The sequence below is a fragment of the Eptatretus burgeri genome, chromosome 1, assembly GCF_056783735.1.
Source record: "Eptatretus burgeri isolate ZD-2024b chromosome 1, Ebu_testis_v1, whole genome shotgun sequence".
Lineage (NCBI taxonomy): Eukaryota > Metazoa > Chordata > Myxini > Myxiniformes > Myxinidae > Eptatretus > Eptatretus burgeri.
Genome location: NC_140961.1, coordinates 45568255 through 45586654, shown reverse-complemented (window position 1 = coordinate 45586654; position 18400 = coordinate 45568255). Strand labels below are relative to the sequence as shown.

The following is an 18400-nucleotide window of genomic DNA, read 5'->3' as shown; positions in this document are numbered from 1 at the left end:
TCTGATGAGTCCAATTTTCAGCTTTGCCCAACACCTGGTCGTCTCATGGTTAGACGGAGACCTGGAGAGGCCTACAAGCCACAGTGTCTCGCACCCACTGTGAAATTTGGTGGAGGACCGGTGATGATCTGGGAGTGCTTCAGCAAGGCTGGAATCGGGCAGATTTGTCTTTGTGAAGGACTGATGAATCAAGCCACGTACAAGGTTGTCCTGGAAGAACACTTGCTTCCTTCTGCTCTGACAATGTTCCCCAACTTTGAGGATTGTTTTTTCCAGCAGGACAATGAATGCTCCGTGCCACACAGCCGGGTCAATCAATGTGTGGATGGAGGACCATCAGATTAAGACCCTGTCATGGCCAGCCCAATCTCCAGACCTGAACCCCATTGAAAACCTCTGGAATGTGATCAAGAGGAAGATGGATGGTCACAAGCCATCAAACAAAGCGGAGCTGCTTGAATTTTTGCACCAGGAGTGGCATAAAGTCACCCAACAGCAATGTGAAAGACTGGTGGAGAGCTTGCCAAGACGCATGAAAGCTGTGATTGAAAATCAGGGTTATTCCACAAAATATTGATTTCTGAACTCTTCCTAAGTTAAAACATTAGTATTGTGTTGTTTAAAAATAAATATGAACTTGTTTTCTTTGATTCTTTGAGGTCTGAAAACACTGAATCTTTGTTGTTATTTTGACCAGCTGTCATTTTCAGCAAATAAATGCTCCAAATGACATTATTTGGAATTTGGGAGAAATGTTGTCAGTAGTTAATAGAATAAAACAAAAATGTTCGTTTTACTCAGTTACATCTATCTATAATTCCAGCAGTGTGTGTGTGTGTGTGTGTGTGTGTGTGTGTGTGTGTGTGTGTGTGTGTGTGTGTGTGTGTGTGTGTGTGTGTGTGTGTGTGTGTGTGTGTGTGTGTGTGTGTGTGTGTGTGTGTGTGTGTGTGTGTGTGTGTGTGTGTGTGTGTGTGTGTGTGTCCGCTGTTTCTCGACAACCGCCGGTCCGATCTGATTGAAACTTGCCAGAAATATTGCCGGGGCCCCGCAGATGTGCCTTTTCGAGGTTTGATGTCAATCGGACGAGCGGTTCCCAAGTTACGGCCATTTATCTGTTGCCCAATAAAAAGACTCGGTGCTATGACGTCACAATTAATGTTTGTTTATTTATTTATTTGCACGATTGACGGTCCGATTTGATTGAAACTTGCCAGGAATATTGCTGGGGACCCGCGGATGTGCCTTTTCAAGGTTTGATATTAATCGGATAAGCGGTTCCCAAGTTACGGCCATTTATCTGTCGACCAATGACAAGACATGGTGCTATGACATCACGAATGACATCACGATTAATATTTATTTATTTTTGCATGATTGACGGTCCGATCTGATTGAAACTTGCCAGGAATATTGCTGGGTACCCGCGGATGTGCCTTTTCGAGGTTTGATATTAATCGGACGAGCGCTTCCCAAGTTACAGCCATTTATCTGTCGACCAATATCTGCGAGAGAGTGGGGGGGGCGAGAGAGTGGGGGGCGAGAGAGTGGGGGGCGAGAGGGTGGGGCGAGAGAGTGGGGGGCGAGAGAGTGGGGGGCGAGAGAGTGGGGGCTAGAGAGTGGGGGGAAGTAGAGAGTGGGGGGCCGCAGGGGAGAGTAAAAAGAGAGTGGGGGGGCGAGAGAGTGGGGGCGAGAGAGTGGAAGTAGAGAGTGGGGGGCGAGAGAGTGGGGGGGCGAGAGAGTGGGGGCAATTAAGATATTTAAAATTATGATGATAAAATTAAGATAAAATTATGACAAAAATTAAGATGTAAAATTATGATGCATTTAAAATTAAGATATTTAAAATTATTTAAACTATGACGATAAAAATTATGATGATTAAAAATTATTTAAAAATTATTTAAAAATTATGATATTTAAAATTAATGATTATTTTAAAATTAAGATATTAAATCTGAAGATGATAAAACAGATGTAAAATTATGATAAAAATTATTATTTAAAAATTAGATATTTTAAAAATTACAGATGTAAAATTAAGATTTAAAATTATGATGATTAAAATTAAGATATTTAAACTATGATGTAAAATTAAGATGTAAAATTATGATATTTAAAATTAAGATATTTAAAAATTAAGATTATTTAAAAATTAAGACGAAAAATTGTTATTTAAAAAATCATATTATTTTAAACCACATTCTAAAACTATTATTTAAAATTATGATATCAAATCATATTTCAAACCAATATTATTTCAAAAATTAAGAGATTTAAAAAATTATTATTTAAAACTAAGATATTTAAAACTATGATATTGACGAATTAAGATTTAAAATTGTTATTTCAAAAATCATTATTTAAAAATTAAGATATTCAAAAACTTCATTATCAAAAACTACATTAAAATTATTTCAAAATTATTATTATTTCAAAAAATTAAGACCGATTTAAAATTATTATCAAAAATTAAGATGAAAACTACATTATTTAAAAACGATGTCAAAAACTACGATATTTTAAAAATTCGACTTAAAAACTACGATATTTTAAAATTATGACATCAAAAATTATTATTGCTCAAACCAGATGAAAATTGTTGATTTCAAAAACTACATTTAAAATTATTTAAAATTAATTATTTCAAAATCATATTATCGTAAAATTACATTATTTCAAAAATCGATATTTAAAAATTGATTTAAAAACTACATTATTTAAAAACTACATTATTTCAAAAATTGATATTAAAAATTAAGATATTTAAAATTACATTATTTAAAAATTATTTTGCATATATTAGATTTAAAATTATGATAAAAATTAAGATAAAATTTTAAAACGATATTTAAAAATTAAGAGATAAAATGATTATTTAAAATTATGATATTAAAATTAAGATATTTAAAATTAAGATGTAAAAATTATGATGACAAAATTAGATGTAAAAATTATTATTTAAAAATTAAGATGATGTAAAAATTATTACAAATTATGATAAAACAGATTAAAACGAAGATATTAAAAATTATGATATTTCAAATTAAGATTAAATGAGGATTTAAAAATTATGATGTAAAAATTATCAAAAAGATGATGTAAAAATTAAGATATTTAAAAATTACATTATTTAAAATTATGATATTTGCAAAATTAGAGATAAATGAAGATGTAAAATTATGATGTAAACCGATTATCGTAAAAATTATGATCAAAAATTATGATTTAAAAAATTGATTATCAAAAATTATTTAAACGATTTAAAAATTATTATTTCAAAATCAAGATAAAAATTGATTATTAAAAACATGATATTTCGCAAAAACTATTATCGGGGAAAAATTAAGATGGGTAAAAACTAAGATGATTTAAAACTACATTATCAAAACTATTATTTAAAAAACTATTATTCAAAAATCATATTTAAAAAATCATTATTTCAAAAACTATTATCGTAAAAATTAAGATATTTCAAACCAAGATTATTTAAAAAATCATGATGATGATTTAAAAACCAGATATCGTGTGCTAAAACCTGAAGATTTAAACCAGATTTTAAAACTACATCTTAAAAACTATTTGCAAAATTAAGATGATTTTAAAAACTACATTTATCAAACCAAGACTATTATTTAAAACTACATTTCAAAATTACATATGATTTCAAAACTAATTATTTAAAATCATTATCGGTAAAAATCGACATTATTTCAAAACTATTATTTAAAAATCATTATTATCAAAAACTATTATTTAAAAATTCATGATTTAAACTGTTATTCAAAAACTATATTATTTAAAACTACATTATATGTTAACCATTATTTCAAAATTGTTATCGTTCAAAAAAGACAAACTAAGATATTTCAAAATTATTTAAAATTAAGATATTTAAACCATATTTAAATTATTTGCACCATTATTTAAAAATTATGATATTTAAAATTACATTTTAAAATTATTAGTGGGGGCGAGAGAGTGGGGGCGAGAGAGTGGGGGCTAGGAGAGTGGGGGAAGCTAGAGAGTGGGGGCGAGAGAGTGGGGGCGAGAGTGGGGCGAGAGAGTGGGGGCGAGAGAGTGGGAGAGCAATAGAGGAGAGTGGAGGCGCAGAGGAGGCAAATGCCAGAGAGAGTGGGGGCGAGAGAGTGGGGCGAGAGAGTGGGGAAGCAGAGAGTGGGGAAAGTGAGAGTGAAGGCAGGAGAGTGGGGGCGAGAGGAGTAAAGAAGGGGCGTAGAGAGTGGGGGGCGCAGAGAGTGGGGAAGCAGAGGAGAGTGGGAGAGGCCAGAGAGCGGGGGCGAGAGAGTGGGGAAGTAGAGAGCGGGGGGCGTAGAGGCGAGAGTGGGGCGCTAGAGGGGGAAGCAGAGGGGTTAGAGGGGGGCGAGAGGGGGCGTAAGAGGGGCCAGAGTGGGCGAGAGGGGCGAGGAGGGGCGAGAGAGGGGGCGAGAGAGGGGGCTAGTGGGCGCAGAGTGGGGCGCTAGAGGGGGCGCAGAGAGGGGCCAGAGCGGCGAGAGAGAGGGCGGCGAGAGGGGCGGCAAGCAGAGGGGGCTAAGCGAGAGTGGGGCCACAGAGGGGCTGCGCAGAGGGGGCGGCGACAGAGGGCCACGAGAGGGGGCCACAGAGGGGCCGGCCAGAGGGGCCACGCAGAGAGGGGGCCACATGGGCCACGCAGATGGGCACAGCAGGAGTGTAGTGGGGCGATTGATACCGCTATGAGTGCACTAGAGAGGAACAGACAAAATTAAGATGCAAACAGATAAAATAGGGGGCATAAAATGAAAGATAAAATTAAGATGTACCAGAGACAAAATTAAGACAAAATAAGATGTACCAGAGACATAAAAATTAAGATGTACTAAGATGTACTAGAGACAAAAGAGGGGCAAAAATTAAGATATAAAAATTAAGATAAAATTAAGAGGGGGCGAGATTGATAAAATTAAGATAAAATTAAGACATAAAAAATTAGAGGGGGCGCATAAAAATTAAGATAAAATTATGCGATAATGTACTAAGATGAATGCGCATGATAATGTAAGGGGCGAGACAATGTACTACATAATGTACCAGTGATAATGTACCATATTAGCTCGGGGTCCAGAGTGGAGGCGAAGTAGAGGAGATGCTAATCCATACACTTCTGAACTTCCTCGGTGAAAATGGACTGCATTTTTGAACTCAGTGAGGTCGATTTACTCTAAGAAATGTTTCGTCGGACAACAAATTAATTTTAGATTTGAAAATATCGAAATGAGTTGGATTAGTTACTCAACTCCAGTAATGATAAATCTTGTTTTTGGTCATAATTTCAAAATGGTAGTGAATTCAATGTTGATGCAGTCATTTATTAGAGTAAATCAACCCCATAGAGTTCGAAAATGCCCTCCATTTCCACCTCAGACATCCAGAAGTACCCGCAATTGTACCTGACCATACCCTAATTTATTCAAGTCATGAGACTAAAAGTCGTCATATGGAGTGACCTCTAAATCACCTCCGATCAAGCTAAAAAAATTTATGCGAGCTATTGGATCATATTAGAATAATTTTAAGCTTGTGGAGCAACATTCTATTTTTTTTTTACACTATTTTGGACCACCCCAATATATATATATATATATATATATATATATATATATATATATATATATATATATATATATATATATATATATATATATATATATATATATATATATATATATAAATAGATAAAAAACACACACACTACCTTTAGAAAGCATTGAAGACCTCTTGACTTTTTCACATTTTGTTGCGTTACAGCCTAAATTTAAAATGAATTTAATTAAAAAAAAATTGTCACTGATCTACACAAAATACCCCAGAATGACAAAATGAAAATATGATTTCAGAATTTTTTACAAGTCTGGTGTTGGCTTAGTGGTTAGGGTGGCGGCTTGGGATCCTAGGGTCTGATGAGACAAAAATTTAACTCTGGCCTGAATGCAAACCGAGCACAGCTCATCACCCATCTAACACCATCCTTACCATGAAACATGGTGGTGGTAGCATCATTCTATGGGGATGATTTTCAGCAGCAAGGACTGGGAGACTTGTAAGGACAGAGGGAACAATGAATGGAGACAAATACAGGCACATCCTTGAGGTGAACCTACTTCAGAGTGCAAAAGCCTTAAGTCTGCAGCAAAGATTTATGTTTCAACAGGACAATGACTCCAAGCATCTACCATAAAAAAGCATAATACGTGTTTATGTATTTATGTGATGCCTGTCCCCCTTAAAAAGGATGATTTAAGGAGTTTAAAGGTCAATCTTTCAACATGACTGTGGGTTCACTCTGGTCTATTTTTTCACGATTAAAAAAAAAAAAAAAAACATTTTCCATTCGAGAGTATTAACCTCTCTTCTTTTGGAAATTTAGACTGTGACTTGCAACCGGGCCTCAATGGCGGTGTACAGAAGCGTTAAAAAAAACAATAAATATAAGGTGCAGGGAGGCGAAATTCGCTGCACGTGATGTGCAACACATGCAGAGTGAAACGAGTGTTCATTTACATAAGTGCAATGTCTAATAAATTAAGATATAAGCACACCTGAAGCAGAGCCTCCACGAGATAGGTTATGTGGGTGGCCCCCTGCAAAACCTCACGTGAAGGGCCCTTTCTATCGGAGGACCAATAATGTGGTGACATCTTCAGGCAAAGAATCGATTCATGCCTCACGCCCGGATAGGGATTGCAGAATATTTGAATGACCAGCTCTCATCTGTCTCTTGTGTGCATCCGTCTTTCCGCACCATCATGGGTATGTCAGTGATGGCTGGACCGATTGTAACCAAACTTGGTAGAAGTAGCGTGGTTCAACCAAAATGTGATATGTAGCCAACAATGATCGAAGTAAAATGTCAAGGTCAAGATAATCAAAGGGTGAAAAATCACATTTCTAACAATAACTCTGGAATGAATCATCAGAGAAACAAGCGTTTTTTTGCATTATATTCTAGCATTTAAGGCACATCGAAATTATCATTGACATTATTCTTTTTCTGTGATGTCACGTTTTCCCACAAGATGACGTCAAAACTGAAGTTTTCACATAAAATGAAATGTGTAGAAAAATACATATTTTCCTGTCTGATTAATGAAATCTGACTTGGGGATTGACTGTCAGGTACTACTGGGATACATGAAAAACATGACCCTAAAAAAAAAACCACAATGACGAAAAATGAGAACATTAAAAAAAAATCTTCATATCTCAGAAACTGAGCTGGAAACACATCCTTCAAAATTATTTTCTGGAACCCTCTTAAAATCCTCAACCAATCGCTAAAATAAAATGAGGAAATGGAGAAATTCCGACAGGAAAAATGACTTCATTTATTTGAATTTCACGATGGAAAGAGCAAATGCAGATCTTATGATTTCTGAAGAGATCTATGCACATAACTGTCAATAATAACCTGATCTCGAGATCACCAACAAAGTGGGCACAGATGTAGTATAGACTGAAGACAAAAATCACAAATTCCTGCGATTAAAGGTCAAATACAATAACTCGAGAACAGAATGAAGTGAAGGTCACATAATTCCGCAAAGTGTGCAAAATGATAATTATTTTGAAATATTATATGGTGGAATTGGTTAATATAACAAAAAATAAACAAACATATAACAAAATACAAACATTGGTGAGGTAAACAAATACAAATACAGACACCGCTCTCATGTGACACCCAATACAGACGAATCTGCAGGCGAGAAAGGGCAGATACCAAGCACTTCGCACGGATCGAAAATTAAAATCATTAGCAGAGTACCCGCCCAATGGGCGATCATGTTCCAAGCATGCAACACGTTCTTCTGATGCATACCTTTATTTGGGCAGTGTATAGCAAGTGACAGCTCTGTATGGGGAAAAAAATAAATAACCCGGGTTACGTGCATGAAGGAAAAAGATACCTACTGCTTATAATCAAAAGCACCTCACGACTGGAAAATTAAGGGACAGGAAAACTGTACTGTAAATGGTGGAGACTTGTAATACCCTCCCCCACCTGGAGGCAGCGCTACACGATACACATTGACATAGAGAATTTGCGTTTCCCATCCCTCGACCACTGGAAAAGATTTTTTTAAAAAAACACCACCCCGATACATTAATTGGGATCATGCTGATCCTCTGTAGCAAGTCTGGATGTAATTAGACCAAAAGAGTCAGAGGAATCGCCCGACAAACCCGGGTTACAAACTCTCAAACCCCGATCCATGAATTATCGGAAGGATAATTATATTGAGAAATTTATGAAACTCCCACTCACCTTGGAATTGATAAAACAACAACAACCTCCATGACAAAAACTGCTATGAAAGGTCCGTTTCTCATGTGTTTCACTGTATTTTTTCATCCTCATTGAGATTTACAGATCGATGTGCAATATGTTTGTGAAGTGCAACATGATGTCTTTTGATTAAACCCATCAGTGAATCAATTGGCAGACAGTAGAAATGTGTGCCTAGTGTTATTGGAACCATCTATGTTGCACAACTGGACTTTCAAGATGCTTTGAAAGTCTTGCAAGCTGATGTGATGTGGGAAGCCCATCTTTGTGGGTGGCCCCTGCGGCTGCAGGCTCCGTGGGCGCCTATCGGAGGCCATGACCTGATGCTAAGCCGAGGCTTCAGGCTTTGGCATGCTCACGGGGCTGTACCCTCGAAATGAAAGGTCACAGAAGATAAAGACAATAGGGTAACATTTGTACATGCAGTGTTTGAAAATAACGCTTTTTCATGCTACAAAACATCATATCTTCCAGTCTGTAAATATTTTGAATAAAATAATTCCAACCTGTCATTTTTGACGGGCTTTTATACTTGTCATAAAGTTCAAGTTCCCAATTAGAATCCCATTCAATTCCCATTAGTAGGGAAAGAATACTGGTTCTGGCTCACTTTTCCCCATGTAAATGAATGGGGGATTTTCAGCCATGAAATTTTTCTTTTTTTTCCCCTAAAAAAATAAATCCCCTTTTTAGCCCAAGGTATATTTATTTGTCTCCCCTTTTAACCTGGAGCCTGGTGTTGGCTTAGTGGTTAGGGTGGCGGCTTGGGATCCCAGGGTCCTGAGTTCAAGCCCCGTTGGCTGCTGAATTAACACCAGGGGGTTGACTCAGCCTGCCATCCTTCCGAGGTCGGCGAAATGAGTGCCAGTGTACTGGTCCCGGTGTATGCCCCGGTTAGAATAGGTGTACCATATCCCTGTGTGTCGTAAGAGGCGACCAGGGTTGGCGTCAGAAAGGGCATCCGGCCATAAAACATTGCCTCAAGAAAAAGCCAAACCCCTGCACAGCAGGGAAAAATGGCTGTAAAAACGGTCATTTTTTTATTTCCCCTTCTAACCTAGGGGCTCTCTATTCAAATAGCCCATACAACAAGATAAAGATTTGTTAAAGGTGATTCTAAAGAAATATCTGAAACGTCGAAGCCCCGGGACACTCTTTATCAAATAACCCATACAACAAGATAAAGGATTTGTTAAAGGTGATTCTAAAGAAATATCTGAAACGTCTAAGCCCCGGGACACTCTTTATCAAATAACCCATACAACAAGATAAAGATTTGTTAAAGGTGATTCTAAAGAAATATCTGAAACGTCTAAGCCTCGGGGCACTCTTTATCAAATAACCAATGCATATTGTTTAGCTCACTCATTGAACCTATAAACATTTGTTCATTCTCAAATTCCTTCAATAGTTTAATTTTCTTTGCACAATAATCCCCATCTAAAATATTGAAAAACAAAACATTTGAATCTTTATATTTTTTAAGATACCCCTTTTGTGCCATTACGAAATGATAAACTTCTCTTCATGATCTCATCTGGCCACCGCCCGAGTTGCAAATCATTTTTGTACATAAACCACGCCATAAAAAAAGTTTTGTTTCAAATGTTTTCAGTTCATGCCGTGAAAATGAGGAAGTGTTTTTTTGACACGGCCGTGCTGTGTGAATGAGGAAGTGGTTTTGGACTGTCATGCTGTGAAAAAATAGGAACTATTCTGTGAGACAAGGTCTCGTGTTTATATTTTATTTCAGAACACGAACTGAAAACATTTGAATCAAAACTTTTTTTATGGCGTGGTTTATGTACAAAAATGATTTGCAACTCGGGCGGTGGCCAGATGAGATCATTAAGAGAGGCTTGTCATTTCCTGTGCCCACACCCAATGATTAAGCAATCTCCTCATCGTTGCTTTATAAGTGATTCGCCAGACAAAGTTTCTGCCAGACGGGATTTTCATTTTTACAACTGAGGCATGGACGATCTTTCTTCCGATGAAGACAACAGCCCACTACAGAGTTGGTAAGTTTGTGTATGGTTTTCTCTTTGAACGATGAAGCAAATGATTATTAATTAAATCATGATAATTCTGATATATATATATTTTCCCTGACAGGGCATTGGAAGAAATTGAGTTTACATATCACGACGTGGTTCATGAAATTAATACTCTTATTGAAGAGATCAATGATTTTAGAAGAGAATTGAAAGACATTTTCAATGAGTGGCACGAAGTCTTATCACGTCCTCTCATCTCGAAGGAATTAAACCAATGGTGAGACACGTGTGTGTGTGTGTGTCTCTCTCTCTATCTGTCTTTCTACCTACCTCTCTCTGCTCTTATTGAAGAGGTCAATGATTTATAATGACTGGTCTCTGATCTCGAATGAATTAAACCAATGGTGAGGCACGTGTGTGTCTATGTGTGTGTGTGTGTGCGTGTGTGTGTGTGTGTTGCTTTCCCTGTCTGTTTGTATCTCTCTCTGTCTGTCTCTTCATCTATACCCTTGACTTATTTTTTTTCAGCACTATCGCACAACATCAGCTGTTGAAGCAATCTCGTACAACACATGATTTTCTGGAGGTAAATATTTCTGAATTATTATTAATATCACTCGTACAACACATGATTTTCTGGAGGTAAATATTTCTGAATTATTATTAATATCACTCTCTCTTTCGAATGTCGCCTTATGTTGGTTGCATCATTAGTTTGGACGTGGTTTTGTCAGTACACTGGAATTCATTTTATTGACCTTGAAAGGATGACAGGCTCCTGGTGTGTTAATTCAGTGGTCAACGAGGCTTACTCATATTACCATGTAATTATCTTTATAAAACCTAATTATTATCCACTTTTTGTTTCAAAACAGAATATGGTGTCTGAGTTTCGAAATCACAAGACATCTGAAGAAGATTGCTGGGAAAGATTATACATTCTCGCAAATGAATATTTAATATTTTCAATATTAATAAATTATATTTGTTTTGTTTACAATTACTTGATTCTGAATTACAAAAAAAGAATCAAGACATGAACGAGAGGGAGGGGGGAGGGGGGGGGTAGGTGCGCTCCCCCAATGACCCATCACCCCCTCATCCCATCCCTCCCCTCCCCATGTGTGTGTGTGGGGAAGGGTGGGGGTGGGATGAGGGAGGTGGTGGGTCAAAGGTGGGGGCGCACGGGGGGTGAGGGGGTGGGGCTTGTGTGGGCGGGGCTTGTGTGGGCGGGACTTCGGTGGGGACTTGTGTGGGTGGGGTGTGTGTGGGAGGGGCTTGTGTGGGCGGGGTGTGTGTGTGGGTGGGGCTTGTGTGGGTGGGGCTTGTGTGGGCGGGGTTTATGTGGGTGGAGCTTGTGTGGGAGGGGTTTATGTGGACAGGGTTTATGTGTGTGGAGTTTTTGTGTGGAGCTTGTGTAGGCAGCGCTTATGTGGGAGGGGTTTATGTGGGTAGGGTTTATATGGGCAGGGGCTTATGTGGAGGGAGCTTGTGAGGGAGGGGTGAATGTGGATGCGGTTTGTGTGGATCAATGGATGGGTGGAGAGATGGGGGGATGGGTGGATGAGTGGAGCTTGTGTGGATGGGAGGCCAACTTTTTAATTAACTACACATGATGTGTGTGTGGGGAACTAATTAACTAATCACTAATTATGTGAATATGATGAATATGGGTGGAGCTTGTGTGGGGTTTGTGTGTGTGGAGCTTGTGTGGAGTTTTTGTGTGGAGCTTGTGTGGAGCTTGTGTGGGGTTTGTGTGGGGTTTGTGTTGGCGGGGCTTGGGGGGGAGGGGCGTGTGTGGGCGGAGTCAAAAAGGGGCGGAGTCAAAAAATTCCAATTTATTGGAGCTTGTGGGGGGGTGTGTGGTGGGGTTTGTGTGGGGTTTGTGTGGGCGGGGGCTTGTGTGGGCGGGGCTTGTGTGGGTGGAGTCAAAAAGGGGCGGAGTCAAAAAATTTCAATTCATCTTTGTCTTTTGTAATTCCTGTGAATAAAATGAACCTAAAATCTCTTCCCCTTCCAAATCATATATCTTATAAGTCCAAGGAACCGTATCGATTACATCAACAATTTTAAAAAGCTCGTTGGTCCATCTTTTCGTATAACCTTTTTCAAAATGAGATTTCCACCTATATATTCTTACGATATCACCAACTTTGAACTTAGGTTTTCTGACATTAATCTCTTTTTCATATTTTAATTTTGTAAATGTTTCTGATGGTTTCATATTTGTTGCCGTGTGAATCATGTCATTATACTTATCCACAATATCCTGAATAAAAGATGACCATTGTTGTGAACCGAGTTGTGTGAATTTTTTATATAGTCTCTCTTTTAAGGTACGATTAAAACGTTCAACAACAACTGCCTTCCCTTCATTAAAGGTACTGTATAATGTAATACTGTTATTTTTTAGAAAATTCATAAATGTCTTGTTATAAAACTCTCTACCCTCATCAGTCCACAATTTTTTAGGTTTTCTCTTACTTTTATTAAATATCTGTTGAAAAGCTAACATAAGAGTATTACCTGTTTTGTTTTTTAAAGGGACAACCCACGCATATCTACTCCTCAAATCAATAACGGTTAAAGCATACTTGCACCCCTTATCATTATTGAGTTCAATCAAATCAGCAGACCAGATATAATCAACTTCCTTGGAATAAACTTTCCTTCTCTGAAACTTTGTGAATATTGGTTTATGTAATTCATCAGCTAATTGCTCTTCAGTCTTAATGGCATCATTAGAGCTTATAAGGTTTTTGAATTTCCAAGTCCAAGTTTCAATTTAGCACTGATCATCTTCTTCACAATGAACCGATCAACTTTTTCTCTCAAGGTTGGATTTTGTATCAGAGACAAATTATACAACATTTCTCTATCGGCTTCATGCTTTTCTTCCAAAGTTGTGGTATTCCCATAATCAATATCGTGTCTCATGCACACTTCATCAACTCTATTGATAGGCTTACTCCAGGATTTAGGATTGTCTGCCTCATCTAATCTTTTATCCAAGTTTGTGCCTGGACCACAGAAAGAATACCCTGGAAGATGTAATTCCCCTGGTATTCCAGTAGTTGTAAATTTACTTCCTGATAAAAACTTTTGTACATCTCCTCCTAGTTTGTGTTGGGAGATAAATTGATTTTTTTTTGAACCACACACCGAACATATACCTTTTTGTATAACCCTGTTATTTTTACTTTTAATATATGAAATATTTTTAGTATTAGTTTTCTTTTTACATTTGAGACAATAACTCATTTATTTATGAGAAAAATTCCTGCAGAGTGCAAAAACCTTTTTAGTTTCCAACATGCACATTTGAATCTTAATTTTTAAAACATAAAGAATCCTGAGAAATGCCTTCACTCTCTCCCCCATTTATTTAAGAAAAAAAAATAAAAAAATGAAAAACTTGAATTAAAATCCATGGCTTGTCGATGATAGTCTTGAAGAAAATATTGCAAATAGACTTGTAAATTCTTTGTTTTCCTCCTCGGTGGGTTGAGTTATTTTCTGTAATACCACCAATCTTTTTTGAATCTCACTGGTTTCCATATTTTGATATTTATTTTGTCTCGCTCTTTCCTCCCTCTCCTCCTCTCTCTTCTCTCTTTCCTCCCTCTCTCTCTCTCTTCTCTCTTTCCTCCCTCTCTCTCTCTTCTCCCTCTCCTCCCTCTCTCTCTCTTCTCTCTTTCCTCCTTCTCTCTCTCTCTTCTCTCTTTCCTCCTTCTCTCTCTTCTCCTTTTCCTCCTTCTCTTTCTTCTCCCTCTCCTCCTTCTCCTTTTCCTCCTCTTCCCTCTCTTCTTCAACTCCTTCCTCATCCCTTACTATCCTTGAATCGCTTACACCCCATAGAATATTATACATATATTCATCAGGATTTCTTGTTATTCCTGTATCCAAAATATTTTTTTTTACAACAGGAAACCAATAAAATTTCTTTTGAATTTCTAAAAGAGCCTTACCTTTTCTTAACTTTATAATTTTTTCATTATTTAACATTCTAATTAAATCTAAAGTTGTCGGTTTATCAACATCAGCATAATGCCAATCTTTTATTGAAAATACCTCATTCTTATGTTGTAGAACATATTTATTAAAATACCGAATACCCTTTTCTTGAAGGTATGCTTGAACACAGAAATGATAATTTTCTTGAAGCCTTCTTGCTGTCATTTATGATTAGAAATATATGTTAGAATAATATTATGGCACGAAACACCTCCCCATCTTCCCATAGTTAAATCATTTTGTATTTCCTTACTTATTATATATAATCCTGTTTTTTCTGTTTTCATGAGATAAACAAGGGCAAAACCATTATTATATTTACCCTTATTAAATTCTTTTATTTGTTGTTTACTAATCGTAGCCCCACAAAACTCATTCTCGATACCAAGTGGATAATATTCTTCCTTACGAGACTGATTTAATTGTTCCAGGTCTTCGAGGTTAATTTTAAATGACCAATTATACCCTAAATCATTCATATCATACCCCCATTGTTCTATTCTCATACAAACGATGCGCCCTTTTTTATAAAAAATTATTTTAATTCGAACTGTGAATTCTGTATGACCTGGAGATAATATCAACACTTCTGTATCTTTGGAATACACAGCCGTTTTATTTAAGGATATATATTGTGATAAATCGCTTAATCTCACCAAGTCATTCGCTTCAGTTGGGGTTGGATAATTTTTTAATTTATAAGCATTTTTCATGTTAATATTTTTGGTTATATTATATTTATGTCGTTCAGCCTGTGCCTTTGTGTAATAATTTGATAAATCAATATCCAGTTATTGAGATACACCAAAGATAGAACCATCTTTACCAACATAAGTCATTTATATTAGATTAAAAATAATATCATAAAATTTTTTATTTTTGTTGAGTTGAAATAACACATATAGGCATAATTGACCACAACACTTGGAATTTAATTCTTGGACTTGAAATGTTTGATAAACACCATTCTGTAAGAATTTTATGACTTCAACAGGTGGCGGAAGACCAAAACTATCAAAATAATATTTGTCTTGACTATTAAAAATACAAACCCAATGAGAACCGTTCCCATTATTATCTTCTAAGTTCATCATAATATTCTTTGTATGTTTCGGCACATTTGTTAATTCATCTCTCATACAAATAACCACATTATGAATTTTTAATTTCTTACAATATTTGACAAGTTGTAAATTTGATGTTGTATTCTTTCCAAATTCTTTCAACCACTCATCAATGCTCATTTATTTATTAGAAAGATATAATCCATTACCTCTTTTCGTTAATTTTACACCTGCTTGTGCTATAGAAGAAAGCATATCTCCAACTAACAATCTCGCTTTATCAGGCAGACCTTCAAGTTTTTCAGCAAAATCTACAATTACACCACTTCCACTAATTTGTTTCTCCAACTCTTTGTTATGTCTTTCCAATTCTTTTTGAGCCTGGAGTTGAGCCTTCCTTTCGTTGGCAGTTTTCACCGCTGTTGAAATACCACCCGTCAATGCTCCAACCGCACTTAAACCAGCAAATAAAGGAATTAGAAATGGGAGAAATCCTCCACTCGTCTCTCTTATTGAATATTTTTTCAACATTGGTTTTGCCATTTTAATTTTAAGTGAGCCAGTGTCATTCAAGATTTTAACCTGTTCTCTTATGAGAAAAACATCAATTCTTACTGCTCCTTTTCTCTGAATTGTATTAACGTTAATCGTACAAGGCTTTTGATTTTGAACACAAGATGATAGTTTATGAAGATTGATTTGATTAACATATACCCCAGTTGGTACTTTGCCACTCATTTATTTAACAAAAAATTATGTGAGACTAATCATCACACCATTATCTGTATTAATCTGCAATTCTGTTTCTTCCAAAAGCAAACAATATGTATCAACTTCTTCACTCTCTCCTCTTTCAATGTATCAGGAAGTATCCACTCGATTAGACTTTATAGTTTCCTTTTGAGCGCTCAGGTCAAACGCATAGATTGTATACAAACTTTTAAATGCTGTCATATCCAAAATAGGTTCTTTATTTCCATTACTTTCACACACCTTTTGGTAAGACTTGTATGCTTCAGCAAAATCATTTTTTTCCCAATTAATTTCCAATCTATCTCGTGGGTAAAATGTTCCATCGAGAGAAACGCGAAGTTGTTTCACCTTAGCATTATCACTCAATGCATTATTCTTATCAGTCGCAGTATCACCATCTGGCTTTTTAAAAATGATCCACAGGTATCGTGGCTTTCCTTCCAGAACACCCAAATTCCACGTGAAAGTAGTTTGATTGAGTTTAACGTGTTGACATCTTCTTTTGAGGTATGATACACTGAGTGGTTTCTTTGAGTTAAGTCTTCGATTCAACATCTCTTCTGTTTTAAGATTAGGAGTATATTCACTGATATACCAACTCATTTCCTCAATTACAAATTTATTCTGATCACCAAAAGCACTAGCAACACCAAAAAGCAATCGATTTTCATTATCGTTCCTTTGTAGTTGAAATCTAATTTTAAGACCATACAGAACTTTATCATGATCACAAAATCCAAATATACCTTTAAGAGGAACTGCCACAGTAAAACTATTTTCTGCTTTTGTATCATCATTATACATTCCTTTCCTTTGAGTATATCCAGGGTCTGTGTTTGTTCCCGTTGACATATCAGGAATAAAACCTTCGGCAGACCCCTTTCCCATTCTATCACTGAATGTATAGAGTGTAAATTTCATCATTTCAGATACAGCAGAGACATAATCAACCGCTTCAACTTCTTGTGTTCCAATATACAAACGCACACTATCAAACATTTTCCAGAAGAAATCATTTACAAGTGTAGCGTTTGTGTTATTCCCAGCCTTAGTGAATTTAAATTTACACAACAAGAAACTTTCGGAGAGATTCAAATAGGTTTGTTGATTATTTATTTCAAAACTTTTTGTACCATTCGTATTCCAGTCTGTTCCAGTTATTGCATTTACCTTGAAGTAATCTTTTTTTTTAGTGGAGTTTGAGATAATAATAGTATCATCCAAATCATAGATACTATCAATTGCTTCCATACTTGTATTTATTTAGGAAAAAAAAGATGTTAAAACTTTTGAAACCCTGATCCAAGTATTTGAATTATTTTCTGTCGTTCTTGGGGGGACAACTGAGTTTTGCCTTTCTTAATTTCTTTTATTGCTTGTAATTTATGAGATTCCTTCTGGGCATCTTTTATACTCTTTACAGCACCTGCTACATTTCCCACAGCAGAAGCAGTTGAACCAATTAGATCTTTATGTTTAAGAATAGTTGAACCAATACCCATGAGAGTATCAATTATCCCATCTCCTCTAAATTGATGTCCAACACCCCTTTGTCTCTTAGGTTTATGGTATCCTCTACCAAGATACATACCTTCACCCTTGTAGTATGGGGAAAGGAACATCCCATCCCCTGTAATTATTTTATATTTTCCCAACTCATGTTTCCTCACAATAACCATCGTATTTATTTATTGGAAAACTTGACGTAGGTGAATTCTGATTGATATAACTTCTCCATTAAAAGAAATCACACGATTATCTTGGTCGGTTATCCTAAAATTTACTCTGTGTATGGTTTTTCCTGACACAGGTAGATAAACCAAATTTTTGGGTTCCATATTGAATTTATAACCAGTTGGGGTTGAGTATGCGCTGAATGAAAATATTGTATTTGTTTTTTTCCCATCATTATAAGCACCATCAATCAAATCACAGTGAATTAACACCGAATTTATTCCTGAGGATATTTGAATGACATTATCACTGTAAAACGTCCCATTAGTTTCAATCTTTTTTGAGGAGAAACCCAATAACTCTCTAAATGAATTATCAATTGTGAAATCAACCTTGTAGTTATTTTTAACTTTAATCGTTGATTTTGAAGTATGTTTTTGAATGTTTATAACAATATTTTTTGGTTCATCACCCTGTTCTTTTATAAGACGAGCAATTTCGGAAGATATTTGAGAAATCTCATATGCTCCGGGTGAGACTGTTATCGTTTTGTATCCACTTCCCGGATTATAACTAAA

At 36.3% G+C, this 18400-nt stretch overlaps 1 protein-coding gene across 7 annotated transcripts in view; it reads right to left on the bottom strand.

The window, feature by feature from the left end:
• Nucleotides 1–18400, bottom strand: part of LOC147034379 (zinc finger Y-chromosomal protein 1-like) — a 139281-nt gene that overhangs the window by 95706 nt on the left and 25175 nt on the right. For 5 of the 7 annotated variants that reach the window (XM_085881945.1, XM_085881986.1, XM_085881971.1 and 2 more), the window contains one exon: nt 7853–7885. The exons of the other annotated variants lie outside the window; for them this stretch is intronic. In XM_085881945.1, the coding sequence (XP_085738071.1) occupies nt 7853–7885 (33 nt within the window). The remainder of the gene's footprint in view (nt 1–7852; nt 7886–18400) is intronic. 7 annotated transcript variants of the gene reach the window in all.